The 17,683-nt window shown below is 32.5% G+C and overlaps 1 protein-coding gene across 6 annotated transcripts in view; it reads left to right on the forward strand.

The window, feature by feature from the left end:
• Positions 1 to 17,683, forward strand: part of LOC126734085 (E3 ubiquitin-protein ligase RNF144A) — a 246,320-nt gene that overhangs the window by 186,351 nt on the left and 42,286 nt on the right. For all 6 annotated transcript variants that reach the window (XM_050437620.1, XM_050437613.1, XM_050437609.1 and 3 more), the window contains one exon: positions 7,616 to 7,919. In XM_050437620.1, the coding sequence (XP_050293577.1) occupies positions 7,616 to 7,919 (304 nt within the window). The remainder of the gene's footprint in view (positions 1 to 7,615; positions 7,920 to 17,683) is intronic.

A 17,683-nucleotide genomic window follows, 5' to 3' on the forward strand; every position in this document is an offset into this window, starting at 1 on the left:
GGCACACGGACTATTTGCGGTACATTAAAGATTCTAATAGATCTCTGAACTGAACTATAAAAGCAAAAAAAAACAAAATTACACGCACAGCTCACACAGCTGATCATGACACAAGTCATATAAAGACAAACCAGAAAACACTCCAGATAACGACAACAAATGAGTACATTACTGGAATGTGCAATGTTGCCACGTTCCTAAATATTCTTTGAGATAATATATTCAACAGGAATATATTCAATATATACCCAAATATTCAATCAACGGTTGAACTAAGTCTGCATTATAGAATGGAAGAAGAAGAAGAATAGATTTTAGAATGGAACTACTCGGAAGGCCACGCCTGCAGCGCTATCTATTGTCGATTGGTCTTACGCAGAGTCTTGACCCGGGTTTTAATTATATTACAGGATAAAGAAAACAATATAACTTCTTTGCATTCTAAGCTAAACAAATAAAATTACGTATGTACAGTGTGGCAGACGGATCTGAAACACTTCGGCCTGAGGTAAGGGGAATGCAGTAGTGGAGACAACATGACCGACTTCATTCATAAAATGGACAGTGGCGTGTGGTATTATGTGAAACTACTTAAATTCGATTTAAGGAAAATAATTTTAAAATTTATCAAAATAAATTTTCCTAATTAATTATTCATTTGTATGTTTTATGGTTTTAGAAATAAGTTCTTTTTTTTTGGTATGCAGGGTGTCCCACAATCAACGTCACAGGCTATAACTTTTTTATTTTTAACTATAAAAAAATATTAATAGCTATAGGACCACTACACAAAATTACTTAAAAAAACTACCCCCAACAAATACATCCCCCAAAAATGAATTTGTCGGGGGTAATTTTTTTAAGTAATTTTGGGTAGTGATCCTATAGCTATTAAAAATATATTTAAAAAAAAATATACTTAAAAATAAAAAAGTTATAGCCTGTGACGTTGATTGTGGAACACCCTGTATACAGGGTCGCACGCAAATATCTATGTTGCTAAGCCGAATTTAAAAACAAAGGTTAAACAAAAGTTGCTAAGGTCACAGGGGGCCCACGTCACTGCAATAGTACGTGTATTTTGAAGGTCATTAAAAAAAGCAAAACAAAAGTCAAACGTCGACTAAAATGAGCCACCTGGTATGGATTATAAAAAACGAACAGCATAAGCGTTTTGGCAATGATAAAAGTTTGGTTAAACTAGGAACGGGAATTTTTATGTTTTTTTATGCGAAATTTTCACTCTTTTTGGTATTTCCGAAAAAGTAAGGTAATTTGAGAAAAATATAAGGTAAATAACTTACCTAATTTTTCGTTTACTGTTATTTATGTTAATGTTGTTTTTAAGTCTCACACACTTCACTTAAACATGTTTTTATTTTCACTGGTGAAATAAGCGAGCTCGTTTTCTTTACCTTCAGCATCGTATTCACTATCGTCTTCACTACTACTGCCATTAGTGTCACTATCCTCATCTCCTATTGTGATGACAAGGGACTCGATTTCTTCCATGATTTGGTCAGTTTCCCAGAATTTATCCTCCACAGTTCTGATGTGCTAAACTCCTTTAAGTTGTAATGTTAAAATTGCCAGTAGTATTCCGACTTCTTACTAAAAATTTGAGTCTTGCCCAAGCTAATTCAATTGGGTTTAACTCGCATAAATAAGGCGATGTTCTTAATGGAGTATGCCCATGGGACCTTATAATCCGATCTACTATATAATTTTTTTGGTCACCAAGTGGTTTGTGGCGTAAAACCAAATCGAGAAGATTAAATTTTCTGGCACTTATACCTATAACATATAGTATATGTAATACATAATAATATACAGGATAAACCTTATTCCACCCCATTTTTTTCAGCCATTTTCTTAAAAAAAAAAAATTTTGCCAATCAATATTAGACTGCAAGGGACAAATTTATTTGGTATTTTTAACCCCTTAACTTTAACCCTACGCAGGGGTGACTCTCAACCCCAAAATCTTAAATGGTAAGGATATCACTCGACACCCCTTCCTATTTAAGATTTTGGGGTTGATAGTCACCCCCGCATGGGGGTTAGAGTTAAGGGATTGAAAATACCAAATAAATTTGTTCGCTTGAAGTCAAAAAACGATCATCAAAAATTTTTTTAACCCTTGTCGGAACCTGCATGAACAATTATTAGCCGACCTAAAATATCATTTAAAATATATATATTTCTCAAATTTAACGGGTCCTTGCCCGTGAAAAAATATATGACTGTAACTTATACACACTGTTTTGTATTGTATGCTTACCCGTTGAACTAATATTTTTTAAAACACCAGTAATCGTATCGCTCTGCCAACATTTCTTGAACGTCAAATCGTTATCCACCCAAGTTTCGTCCAAGTAAATAATGTTTCGGGCTTCTTCACGATATTTTCGTATTTCGCGAAGATATTTGTATCTCCAGGAACGAATATTGGGCCTCTCCATTAAGATTTTCCTCTTATTTTGACACTTACGCAAAAAAAGCCATTTGACTTTAATAAAAGCCGAAGCGTTTCCCTGGAATAAGAAAAATTTGCCTCTTCTTTTAATTTTATTAACAACTTTCTAGTTGTCGGAACCACCCACTTTATATTTGCCTACAATGCCTAACTATTTGAAAATGAAAACTCATCTTTTTCGACGACAGCTTTCCGTGGCCGTTTTTTCCGTGGACTGGCTAACATTTCATCAGGGTTATTTTGTCGCCTTTCTTCATCTTCCTTGTGAATTTTTCTCACAGATGATACGGAGACTCCGGCATAAAGGGAAACGCAATCAAGCTTACGCTTAATAGGCAATTTCATGGAATTATTTGCAGCTTCTTTATCGCAAATTCTAATAACAACTTTTTGAATGCATAGTTGGTATACAAAAAGCAATAAAATATAATATAAACTACTGTTTTTTTAAGAGGCACAATGTATTTCACTTTTTTTAAAATAAATTATTATAACTTACCTGTAAACGTTTGCTATCACTTCCCTCGTTTGACTATGAAGGACCTTACCCTTAGTGAATTTATTCATTATAATAAATGTTATTATTCGTATATATGTAGACAATAATAAAACAAACTAAAAATAAAACATGAAATACCTAATATAATAATAGTAATAAAACAGTGAAACTCCAAACCTACGAAAATTACACTGCCTACTTATAGGTATACACAACACTAATATCAATTTTTTTAATTAATAGCCACAAATAAAACAAAATTATAAATAACATATGAAATAAACGGAATCCAAAAATCAATGATAAAACCTACGCCACTGTCCACCCTTCAATAGTAATCAATGTTTTGAATCGGCAGCAAGCATTGTAGATAGGTGACAAAGACGCTGTCCAATGAACTGTCGAAGTAATTCATAACAAAAACACGTGCGGAGTTATATACCCTGTATAACGTATATTCCTTGTATAATATTGCTTACTGTTAATTCCCGTAATTGCATAGTCAGTATATTAATATCTTATAAATATGGGTGAAACCAATTATATGCAGCTCATTTGTTAGTAGTACTTGCTGTCAATCTGAATAAAAGTTTTTTTAAAAATATCGTTTCCTTTTTTGAGAAGAAAACTGCGGCGAGGAAAACCAATCACAAGCGTTCAGGTTCATAATGGCTGACCCCTATTATACAAGAAGTAGACGAGTAGAAGTAGGAATGTAGAGGTGAACGTAATGTTGCCAGATTTACTAAACATGATCCATTTTTTGGACAAACATTTAATTGTACCATATTTAATGGTAAAACAATTGCGTATTAAAGCCAAACTGGAATAACTATTTAGATTATAATTCCTAACATTTTACCCTCTATATCTTGTGATTGTAAAAAATCTTATATTACATATTATTAGAAAGTAATCCCGCACAATTACGTTTTGAGGTTAAACGTGGCAACGTCGAATATTTTGGCCCACATTCCTGCCGCTGTTTCAGATCCACTTGCCAGACTATAGTAGGTATTGAAAGAACTCGTCCATTATCTCAAAGAGACCTACGTAACTAGAGAAAAAAATGAAAACTCCAAGTCTCAGTCTCAAAATGTCTTTTTAATTATTCAGGTGACATGTTTCGCTAATGAAGCATCATCAGACCTACAATAAACAGAAAAACACACGTAACTACAATAAAACCTTACACTAAAACAAAATCAAATATTAAAAATTAGATAAAATTACCTTATAGCTTAGATGACCTGCTAAGTACTGATAAATATAATTTAAATATGAGAATACCCACATATTTTGTAATAAAAAACAATAACACGGCACAAAAATTCAACAAAAAATATAAAAAGGGAAAAACGTGACAGGTGTAGGATTTGAACCCACGCTCTAAAGTCGATCTCGGTGAAACAACAGACCGTTAACCACTCGGCCAGCCCTGCCTATGAATATTAGAGTCAAAGGTATATATGCGTATCGTGAGCAGAAACAAGAGGTTAGATAAGATTATTAAAGATAAGTCCTGGCTCAAAGGTGAAAACATCATTAACGCATGTCAAATTTGGACTCTTTTTGGCTTTGGTGATTTCCATTTTCTCCAAGAGATCCAACTTTCTACTCTTAGGGCACTCGTGAACAATGGAAACATTTTCAGGGACGGAAAAACTATGACCCGTTGATAATAAATGGTTAGCAAATGCTGTCTTAGTTTCTGTGGTGTTGGTGTCCCTGAACTTATTAACGAGGCTTAGGTACCCTTGTGGATACTCTCCTTCCTGATTGTCCTACATAAACGGCAGGGCAATCCTTACAATTAAGACAATATACACCCGATTTAGATAGAGGATCACTTTTATCCAACGTCTTTACTAGGTTCTTTCTTAGCGAGTTAGTCGTTTTGAAAGCTATGGAAAGGCTGAAAGGCTTAAAAAATTTTGCTGAGAAATGCCGCCGAAATAACTAAGGCATCTAAAATTATTATTGTTGGTGATGTTGTTCGGTGGGTGGACGATGTGATAGGACAGTTTATATTTATTATAAAATTTGTAATATAATTTGTTCAAGCTGTGAAGTGAGAAATTATTATTTACAGCAATTATTTTTATACTATTATGTTCTTTTTGAAAAGCGTCTTTGGACAGAGGTAATTTAAATAAACGGTAGAACATTGAATTAAAGGCTGCATATTTGTGTTGATAAGGGGAATTGGAATTAAATTGGATTATATTATCTGTTGCAGAAGGTTTGCGATATACTTCAAAAGAAATACTGTTATTATTTCGGTATAAAAGAAGATCTAAAAAGGGTAATTTTCTGTTTGTCTCTCTTTCCAGCGTAAAAGAGATTTGATTATGAAGGGAGTTAATAAATGACAAGAAATCTAATAAATCATTCTCGTCACCAACCCACAACACGCACACATCGTCCACGTACCTCTTATAAGCTCTCAAAAAGCCCGCAAAACGACTTTTTCTTTTGAAGTATATCGCAAATCTTCTGCAACAGATAATATAATCCAATTCCCCTTATCAACACAAATATGCAGCCTTTAATTCAATGTTCTACCGTTTATTTAAATTACCTCTGTCCAAAGACGCTTTTCAAAAAGAACATAACTCACTTCACAGCTTGAACAAATTATATTACAAATTTTATAATAAATATAAACTGTCCTATCACATCGTCCACCCACCGAACAACATCACCAACAATAATAATTTTAGATGCCTTAGTTATTTCGGCGGCATTTCTCAACAACTTGCAAAATTTTTTAAGCCTTTCAGCCTTTCCATAGCTTTCAAAACGACTAACTCGCTAAGAAAGAACCTAGTAAAGACGTTGGATGAAAGTGATCCTCTATCTAAATCGGGTGTATATTGTCTTAATTGAAATTTCAATTTTTTAGGATCCCTTAAAAAATTCGGTAACTCTAGACTAAATAAATAATTAAGTCAATTTAAAACAAGTCTCAAATGAATGTTAATACGAAAATTTAAGTGGTAAAAGGATAGGATTAAAACTTTGAAAAATATGAGATGAATACCTGCTTCATATTATCTAATGAAAACGCAGAAACAGGTCAGTTAACCTTTACCTTAAGATTTATATTTTTTTTGAAATGCCTATTTTGCCATATATAAAAAAAGATAAACCGAGATAAAAATATTTCAAAAATTTAAATTTAATCTTGGATGGGTGATTGGACAAATCGCGACACCGAGTTTACAACAAAGATAATGAGGAATCAAAGATCAACAGCTACTTAGCAGTTCTTTAAGGCACTTCCTAAACCTGGTGCAAGTAAATAGATCAAGAAATCGGTGTTTGAAAACAACAGAAAGTAAAAAGGATTGAAAAGAAAACATAAATTGAAACCTTACCAGAGCGCCAAGGCAGATCCGAACTTAATATCACCTGCTTTATCTTTAACTGAAAAATAGTTTACAAGATTTATGAAGAAAATCTAAACTCTAATGGGTACTTACAAATTTTACAAGAAAATATTTCACAGCCTCAAGTGAACGATATATTCTTTCGGCAGGATGGAGCGCCATCCGGCAATGCTAAAATAATACAAAACTGGTTACATGAACATTTACCCAGGAGTTGGACCTGTTGGAAATGGACCTGTTCGATGGTCACCACGATCCTTGGTGTTGGATTTTTTTGTAGAGATATTTAAAGAATAAAATTTATTTACGGCAATATGTCAACATGCAAAAATTAAAAAATTGCAACAGAAAATCCTTTTGCAGAATTACAAAGACAATAATTTATTTTAGCAAATACTATTATCTATATTATATTTGTATGTTTATTTAATTTTTTTATAGTATTTGTATAGTTATTACTTTTTTTGTTATTATTTTAAAAAACTTGTTAAATAAGTGCTGGCTATTTGGCTTTTGAAATTTAATAAATATTTTCCAAAATTAAATATCTAAGTAATGGCGGACGTTAATTATTTAATTTTTTTGCATTACAATGCTTACTTATGGCTTTTTATTATTATCAATGTAAATTATAGAAAAAAAAAAAATTTATTGCGTTATTCATAAAAATAAATACGGACTATGCTATATTTTTGTAAAGCTCTTGACAAGCGGAAGCAGATTTAAAAAAGAATATAGAGGGTGTCCCATTAAAAAAATAGTTATGTCAATATCTCAAAAACTGTGATCACTAAAGAAAATTTGAGTACATCATTGGATTCTACGTAAAAAAAATGAAACATATTTTTTTACTTTTTTAATATGTTCGACAATAACAGTTAGAGTTACAGGGGATGCCTGTCTATACAGGATGCAAATTTGATTCGTGCATTTTTGGTTTCAAATAAAAGTAACACGGTGTCGCGAAAACTGCATCTGTCTATTTCTATTCATATGCCAGAAACTCCATAAAACATACGAAACTGGGACATCCTGTACAGCTCCGGTTTTAGCCTTAGTGCGAAACCATTTTAAAGCTAAGCAAATCAGAACTGATGTGTTTAAATGTTAAGAACCTTTTTGTGATGTATGCAATGAACCGTCATTTGTTGTGAGTATGGGCGGTTTTTTTGTTTTCCAGAATTTTGCAATTTAAACACGTTAGTATTACTATTTATTTCCAATATCTACTTAGTACATTTTTTATAGAAAAAGTGGCCGAACAAGCAACGCTTCTAGACTCAACACAAAAACGTCCAGCGATAGTGAAAAAAAAGACAAGAGATCGACCTCCAGTGCCCATTCACACTGAATCCGATGCCGCCGCCAATTGCGGTGGCGGCGGCATGCTGCCGAGGCTGCGTCTAAAAGGGCGGCGCGAAAGCGGCAATAGCGATGAGAACGATAAGCTAGTACATAAAAATGGCCAGCCGCCTACCATTTTAAAAACCGCTGCTAGTTTGGCCAGTTTGAGAAATTGCGAGACTGTGTTGGCTCTTTCCGGGATTTTAAGGTAAATTTAATTAGTTGCATTAAATAATTCATTTCTCAATTTCGATTTTCCATTGCTAATTTCAAAGCTTTTGTCTAGAAATCATTTATATAAAAATCACCATCAAATTGATATTAAGGAATTCTTTTTCGAACATTTGAATGCAACATTTTGTTATTTAGTTTGAGACCTGTATTTAGTGTAATATTTTAAGAACAATTATTTTCTTTAAAAAAACGACATAACCAAATACTACACCGAGAACAAGGTATAAGGTAACTGATTAATATTCATACGCATCCTGCTTTGCTAACTGTACGAAGCTGAAGTTAACTAAATTGTCTGAAATATTAATAACATTACCGCATTTTTACTCAAAAGGCCTAGGGCATTATTGAAATTATTTTATTTTATCAAGAGGACAAAAATATGGAAGCATAAAGATAATATTTTTCAAGTCAATCGTTTACTGCTCCTTCCGACTAATAAAGAAGGTCTTGTGTGTAATAACAGCCAAGTCAATTTTTTTTCAAATATCTTAGTGGCGCACCCAGTACAAGTATCTTTTATTTATATAAAATTCACCCCTTCGTATGATTAAATGTGCTTTACAATCAAAGAAATTACAGGCAATACATAAGTAAAAAAATAGGTCTATTGACTTATTTATTGTATATTGATTTAATGCTTGGTACTTATTTGATATTATACTACTAGGGTAAGAAATCTGAGATAGATGTTCCAAATTTAAAAAAAGAAACTAAAAGAACACGCCCTAATCATATTAAGCTGATATTTCTCTCTATATTAAAAACACCACATTTGTAGCTTTTTCTCAAGGACTCAAGATCAGTAACCATCCACAATTTTTAAGGTGATTTTTCCAAATGGTTTTATTAGGCTTTCCCAGACAGTAACTGCTGGAACAGCAAGATGAAAGAACCAACATACCAAAAAGTCAACACGAACAACGAAATCTACTCCCAAAATAAGTTCTAAACACTGAAAAAGGAAAGCAAAGCAGCAGCTTAGACCTAGAGAGACTACTAATGCTCTACAGGGATACAAGAAAAATATGTCGAAACCATAATCGGACCTAATGAAGTATAAAACAAAAGATAAAGCATACATAAATATATTTATGCAAGAAAAATAACCGAAGCAGGATGCAGTATTTCTAGTTCATTCTCTTATTCTTCAGTTCTTCTTATTTCTAATGAACAATTACCATTGAAATCAATTATGATATAGTAGGAATATTATACCTATCTTGTATAATTCTGATGAATATCACAAATATATTACGTTTTTATTTTATTGTTAATAAATTTCGAAAGGTAAGATATTTTCTCAAGGATACTTTACTTCTGCAGGTATGTAGTGGCATCAACAAGGATCCTAGTCCTGGCATTAGCAATTATATACCGTTTAGTTGTCATAATTTATTATTACAAGTACGATATTTTATAATTTTGTTTTTAATGTTTTGTTGACTCATAATATTTTGACAGAATTACAAGATATTTACTAATTAAACAGAACAAAAAAATAGTAATTAATATGCCCGTTAAAATTTAACTCGCATTACTAAACTTTAAATTGGCCTGGCCAACGGAGATCTTCTAGGTGTGGAAATAAATGTATTTGCAGTCAAATCCAAGACACTTGATTGTTTTTAGAATTTTGGGTCATGTTGTTAAAACTAGCCTCCTGTCGGAGAGGGATTTATCTAAATTAACTATATTTTGTTGACTATTATTGCCCAAGGAATGCGCTTTTCAACGATACCAAATTTGTTAAACTCGGTTAAATCGTTATGAAAGGTTATTGCAAAAACAGTTGAATGCCCACCAGCGTCTTTATTTTTGAAATAACTGTTTTTTTTTTACAAAAATGATAAACAGGATTTCTTAAAAAAAAATTTTGTTATTTTGCGAAATTTAAAGAAACTGCAATTTTAAAATTTAAGATGGCAGTTGCGCTAAGGTAAATAAGGTGGTCATTTTTAGAACTTAAAAACATTTTCCATCGATTCTTCATGACCGATACATTTTTTTCCACTAAGTAACACGACGAACGGTGCCCGAGGTGTGGCGGAGAAACATATCTATGGCCGAGAGTCTTATTGGATCACCTTAGGCACTTTGTTATATAAAGAATAAAGTTTCTAAAGTAGAATTTATATGAAATCTTACAAAAAGTTATAGTAGATGAAGAAAGGTCAATAGAAATTTAATAAAATTACCTTCTACTTCACGAGTAATGTATCTTAGTAAATATTAGTAAATTAAATAATTATCAACAAACTAGCAATGAAAGAGGCAATAAGTAAATATTATGTTAAAACTAAAATTTACAGGAGTTACCAGTTTTCCATTTACCTTTGAAAATTTCATAAACTTCATGATTTGGATAGAATTCAAAATTGCTCATTCACTGAAACTGGTGGAATTTCTCTTCTACCAGATTTGACGCCGGCTTTAGAGTAAATTTTGACATTGAGGCTGTCAACAAGTCTATACAGAAACAAGATTAATTCTGCTATGTATTGAACTACAGTGGATAATTTATTTTGTTCTCCGATCTCTAGAAATAGAAACCTTATTTCGAAAAATTAATTTTTAAAATCCATTAAACAAATAAAATTTTACCCCATTTTGCAATATTGTCGATCTAGGATTCTATGGTATTACTAAAAACGTGGGTGCAGTTTAACTATCAATCCATCAGGATATTCTGTTGTCGGTTGCTGCTCTAGGTGACCAAAAGTGGTCAGTTTTTCGTAATCATGGCCTGAAAAAAGGCATTTTAAATTAAATATTCTATATACATTCTGGACTCGACTAAAGAAATAATATTTTATTGATTTCAAATGTATGATACAAAATGCCAGTTGGGCATACAATAGTGTTGTTAGCGTAAGAGAGACATTACTAAGTTAAGTGTAATATTTTTGTACTATGATAAAGGTAAATTATTAAATAAAGAGTAGGTTTAATACGAGCAGTTTATCATTAATAATTAAGTTTACTAACTAACTTACCTCGTATTAAGCCTGGGAGGTTATCCGAAGGCGTGGCATCTGGATGGGCCTTAATCCAGTCCTCGAATTGAGTAGGAGTAAAAATTGTTCTCGTACATAGAATTTCAAAAAAAAATGTTTATTGCAGACATTTGAATTGTTTCAAGGCTTAAGAATATGAACCAAAGTATTAAACATATTGGGCATGTTAAACTAGAAAATCTGTGTCTTTTACTGTCCACAGACTTAAAACAGCAGCTTCTTCTCGGGATCCATTTCCCACATTTGTTGTTTACATTTGCATTTTCAATTTTCACAAAAAAGTTTATTGCAATAACTACTTATGCAAATGTAATGTCGCTAATGTCTATATTCGATTCAAAGTTTTTACTGTTCATTGCTCAGTTCTTATACAATTATTGAAATACAATTTACTGCTTTTTAAGAAATTTTCCTCTATCGCGCGTGTCAGCACACTTAAATAAAATCTAATCATAGCACATCACACTTCACTAAATATCTGGAAAAATTTGATAATAACTCAATGTTGTTAAGATTTTTCGAAAATTTTGATTGATAAGTTAGTTTTCCGGCAGAAGTAAAAAAAGCGTGTGCAAGCTAAAATACTAACATAAGATATGAAGACTATGAAAGATAAGCCACATTTTATTTTGACATATTAGATGTCGAGGAGTAAAAGCTTTTTTAGCGTTCTCTCGATCGCCCAAGCTTTCAAAGTCTTGATTATTGTTGTCTAACCTAGCGTAAATTCCCAACCCAATCCTTTAGCTATTATTTTTTTCTAGTGCATATTCTCAGCACGTTTAGATTGTGGTTGTGTTCAATTGAATTAAATTGACTTAAAATTATGCTGCAAAAAAGTGATAATAAAAAGTTAAATACACCAACATACAAATAAATATGTTCATATATTTGCAAAAAGCTGAGAAATGCTATTATGTCACCTAGTTACATACCTTTTATGGATGCAGTAAAAGGTCCTTAAAAACAAATATACGAATACGGATTCTCAATGATAAAAATATCCATTTCTTGGAGCATCCTGGCTCCTAAATGAATTTGCTATCCCATCTGAAATTACATAATTCGACGACGTATATTTGTTTACATTAATTACAATTTTTAGTTTTATTTTTTTTCTTTGAGTAATTGTTACTATTGATAATAAAATAATTTTCAGATGCAACTATTTTTATAATAATAAATTAACATGATACTGTTATTTTACCGTCAGGCATAGTGAGATCGTCATTACCCTGTTTTGAAGAGATCACACAATACCTCTTCATTTTGTTTAGAATAATATTTCGTAGTGTATTGACTTTTAGATTTTGAATATAGCGGGTGTTTTCAACCTGTCCACCAATATTAAATAATTTGGCGCAATAACATTCCATCAAATTGTTAAGCTTGCTTAGAAATCGGTAAAATTGTATTTATTTATTTATGTATTGATTTATTTATAGTGACATTTTCAAAAAAACGTTCGGACACGTCGATTGGTATTTTTATTTATTTTTTCACCAAAACAAAATTATACAGGGTGTGTCATGTAACAGTGGTCAATATCAACTTTTTTATTTTAAATACTACATCCTGTATACTACTTAATTTTTGGATTTTTTAGAATATTCTAGACATATTTTTTGTGCAATATCCTATACCAATTTTTAACTGTTTCGGAGATATTAAGTGTTTTACGATTTATTGCAAAAATTAATATAAAAAAATATTTTGTTGCATAAATTCGTTACAACACTCTCAAAAACTAATAAGTAATACTGTTTATCTCTTAATTAAATAACAAACAACATTAAGATCAATATAGGACGTGTTTAATATGCTCGCCATGAACGTCCTGGCAATACACTAATTTTAAAGGGAAATATCTTCTAACGTTACTCAACATCTCTTCGTTCATCTCTGACCGAACTAATTGCAACATTCATTCGTCTTTTTAAGTCAGCTAAGCCGAGGGGTTTGTAGATAATAAATTTGTCGTATCCCCATAAAAAAAGTCTAATGATGTCAGATTAGAGGATCGTGCTGGCATTCCATCGGTCCTTGTCTCCCTATCCACCGATTTGTAAATATTCGGTTGAGGTACCACCGGACATTGATTTGGTAATGAGGTGCTCTGGAATTTGGGTTTGGTGGATGAGGGTATAAGTTTGTCAAAGTTGGCATGACATTATTTTGCAGCAATGTTAAATAATTATCACCTTTCAAATGGCTATCGATGAACAAGTTACCTATGATATGACCTACATTCTACAACAATTCCTGCTCAAAAATAGAGCTTTTTAGAATGTTGAGTATGTTGTTTCATCCAGTGAGCATTTTCTTTAGACCAATAGCGGCAATTTTATCGATTAGCATGGTCAAGAAGTGTTTCCTTTTTTACATTGTCCCTTGGGATATAGGAGCAAAATTGTGAAATTTTGTATGCAATAAGCGAGCAACTTGCATTTGTGTGCGTGTGTTATCTCTATAACATTTTGTGCGTTTCTGTTAAATGAACCATTCTTCTGATCAGCAATTGACAAAATTCAAACATATGACACTGATGGTACTTAGAAACAATTCAGTCAAGTTTAAAGCGAAATTGAGGACGCTATTGAATAGGGTTGCCAAGTTTTCCACAAGCCAAAGGAGGACTTTTCTGGAAAGAGGGGGGGAGGGGGTGTGCATGCCTGCATGGAAGAACGAGAGGTTTTCGTAGGGCGGGAAGCATGATGTAATAAAATTTAATAAATGTATAATTTCATGCAAACATAAATTATATTTCTTATATTGCAATTTGCAAACATAACGTAAATAAATTTTGTAACGAAAATAAATAAATTCTAACGAACAAATAATAAAAATTAACAACACAAAAAAAAAGGAAAATATTATATGCAAACTTAATCTAATAACGCAAAACGAATCAGTCTAAAAGAAGTGCCTATTGTGGCAATACAAATAAAAAACGAAACTTAAGAAAAACTTGACAGAAATTAAACAGATACTGATAAAACGACATACAATAATAATTATCAGCTCTTAGGGAAACAAAAATTTATATTTCTGCTCAGATTTTGCGGCAGATAATAAAGAATTATTTGATTTTATTTTTTTGTAAAAATCAACACACTTTTCGGGCTGATTAAAAAAAATTATAATTTCGCTTTTAATTAGCTCTTTTGAAGCTTTGTTTCTTTCATCTCGCCACTTCGTGTTCATAACAGAGAAAACCCTTTCGGGAAAAGCGGAACTAGCTGGCATGCTTAAAATATATGATATCACTCTAAAAATATTAATAATATTGGGAATTTCGATTGCATTAAAAATGTTTACATATTTGGCTACCGTATCACAATTTATAAAATTAGGATCTACTGTTTTCAGCCTATCAAAAACTTTTTCAAATACCTGGCACTCGTCAAATGATTTATCACAGTCTAATCCTATTATGTCCTGCAAACGCAACCGCGTAATAACATTAATAATGTCATCATAATTAAAGCATTTTTCACTTAGTGATATTTTGCTTAATAAATGTGAAGTTGAATTTTGGTCCAGTTCACATCTATCTTTACAATATTTTATGGCAATCTCTAGAAATGAAGCAAAATTTGCCTCAATACTTTTCTTTTCGCTTTCAGGTATTTTTTTCAAAAGCTCCATAACCTTAAATCCAAAAAATTTCTTATTGACCCTATCAGATAATTTAGTTAAAAATGTCTCTATTATTTGAAAGATGTTTAAAACTGTTGTGTCATTTGATTCTAGTTTTAATACCGTGTCTTGAAAAATTTTTAGAATGTGGGATAAAAAGTTTAAATATATTAAAACCTTGTCTGAAATTTCATTATCAGTAGAGATTAACAAGGCTGATTTAACTACCTTTGGTAAATCTTCTGCCGATAGAAAATAAGATTTTAGAGCATCCCATAACAACACAACTCTATCAATAGCCGGTGCCATTGATAGCCATCGGGTTGTTACATGACGTAAAATTTCTTTAAATTCTGTATCAGTAAAATCGCAAAATTCACTGAATTTATCTCTTCTTTTTGCCGAGTTGGAAAAGTGAGGATAAATTTTTAGAATGATATTTTCCACATCTAGATTTAAATTTCCCAAAGATTTTTTTAAACTGTTATGGATTAAATGAGCATGACAGTTAGCTTTAAAAACATTCTTATTTTTGTCACATATTAATTTGTATAAAGAATTGTGTTTTCCATAGTTGGAATTTGTATTATCCGCGTTAAAGGCTGTAATATGGGTAAAATCTAAGTGTAGTTTTTTTAATGAGGTTTCTAGCATTTTAAACATACTCTCGCTACTTTCATCATTATTCTCAACAAAATCTAGAATTACGTTTTGAATACCGCTTTTATCAAAATATTGTATCGAATTGGAAAAAACTTTCTATTTTTTTTATTTGATGCGTCGGTCTGTATAGCAAAAAAAATATCTTGTGACTTTAAATTAGAAACAATATTTTCCAAAATAAAAGGTGCTTAAACATTTTGAACTATAGCAGTAGCTTTTGTTCTTCCACAAGATATTTTTTTTGCTATTTTAGAATCTGAAAACATTTCTGAGTCTACTTTTAAACCGCAGTCCAATGAATTGTATGACATGCTATGTTTCACACAATGATAAATATTGGCAACTTCTACAGCAATGACTGTTAATTCCTCATCAGTGTTTGATTTAACATAAAAATTTGTTATTGATTTGCTCGTTGAAGCAGCTTCACTCATTGAACGATGACTGGCAGGTTTTTCGTGGTTAGAAAGAGCTGTATATCCCTTATATTCTACACTAAAATGCGATCTACATATTACACAATATGCCTCAGTTGTTTTTTTATTTTCTTCTATATTAAAAGGATATTTTTTCACCCAGGAAAACTCTTTAAGCCAGGCGTCATTGAAATAGCTGGAACGCTTCACTTTCTTACTTTTTGGAGTCGAAGTTAATGATTGATCCATAATTCAATATATAGGGCCTGTAGTAGCCCAAATTGCGATAAATCGCTCAATCTGGCCACACTGCTGATAGATATTATTAAAACAGAGACAAGACAACACTAAAATCTAAAATCACCAAAAAAATCAGCCGGACCTACACCGCCGCCACCGGCGCCGTCTGTTACAAACATAGACGTATAACCAAGGACATATCCTTGTTTATACGTCTATGGTTATTGGTTACAAAATACCGCCGTCCGCCGTACGGTACCTACGCTACAAAAATAAAACAACTATACGGGCGAAGGGCGAGACATCTATCGACTGCTATATGAAATGTTAGCGTAAGAAACTCTTAAATAAAAGAAAATAATAGCGATAAATATAGTAAAATAAAGATAGTCGCTAAATAGCCGCTAAATTGACTTGAAAATTAAAAGCAGGATTTAGTGTAAAAGCAGTTCAAAAGGAGGACATTTGGGTAGAAAAGGAGAAAGGAGAGCTCACAGCAAGAAAGGAGGACTGTCCTCCCGAAAGGAGGACACTTGGCAACCCTACTATTGAGCGGGCAGATTTGGAAGAAGAATGAAGAGTACGATGAGCGGGCTACGTTTGAAGATTTATATTTTCAATATATCGCCATCGCTAGAAACCTTCTTTCAACCGAGCGTGTTCAACAATCGTCTGAGCAGTTGAATGTAAGTAAAAGTACTCACATTTGTGCTCCAAGTAATAACATTTTGTCGGTGTCAAATTGCCAGACATACATTTGCCTACTTTCGACGGCTCCTTCAAAAAATGGTTAGAATTTCGCGACACTTTTTAGTCCCTCATTAATAAAAACGTCGAGCTAGCCGAAATTCAAATGTTTCATTACTTAAGGGCTTCGTTGGAAGGTAGGGCTGCGGAAATGGTAAACGCGATAGAATTTTCTGAAAGCGGTTATGCGGTGGCATGAAGGGCACTTCTAGAGCAATACATCAATCATAAATTACTCATTCATAACCACTTCAAGGCGATTTTTAGACAAGCATCTAAATTCGATCACAACAACTAGGACAAGACACAAATAATTGAGATACTCTTTTAATTTTTATGATAAGCTTCAAGTTGGAACCGAAAATCATTATGGATTGGGAAAGACCTTCTGCTAGCTCTAACACTCCCACGCTAGACCAGTTTACTATATTCCTTAAAAATCGTGCGGACGTATTAGAAACAATCGAGTATAAAGGTAGCCCTAACTTAAACCGCGGTAGCGTTTCTAAACTTGAACGGGACAAATATTCTTCTAGAGACAAGCAGCATATTAAATAATTTGTAGCTAGCAAGTATTCGTGCTATTTTTGTAGCAGAAGTCATTCCATTTATTCATGTAGTAAGTTTGTCAATTTAGATGTTAGAGATAGGATTGCCTTTATTAATAATAAAAGGCTTTCTACCAATTGTGTTCGAGATAATCACGTAGGTAAAAAATGCAATTTGGGTCCTTGCAAGACGTGTAAGGGGTGGCGCAATTCATTGCTTTACATCGAGGTACCTATCGAGTCGCCCACAGAGGACCTAAGCGTTTTGGAAAGCAAGAAGCAAAGAACAGCAGCCTTAAGCAAGCAAGTACTTTCAAGTAAAAGTATTTGACATGCAAGGAAAACCTCACATGGCAAGAGCTCTGTTGGATTCCGGTTCCCAATCTTGCTTTATATCTAAAGAAATGTCAAATCGTCTTTGTCTAAAAAAAGCCCGAGCCAATATTTCAGTTCTAGGTATCGCCAATA

This window comes from Anthonomus grandis, chromosome 1 (genome assembly GCF_022605725.1).
Source record: "Anthonomus grandis grandis chromosome 1, icAntGran1.3, whole genome shotgun sequence".
NCBI classification, from domain to species: Eukaryota; Metazoa; Arthropoda; class Insecta; order Coleoptera; family Curculionidae; genus Anthonomus; species Anthonomus grandis.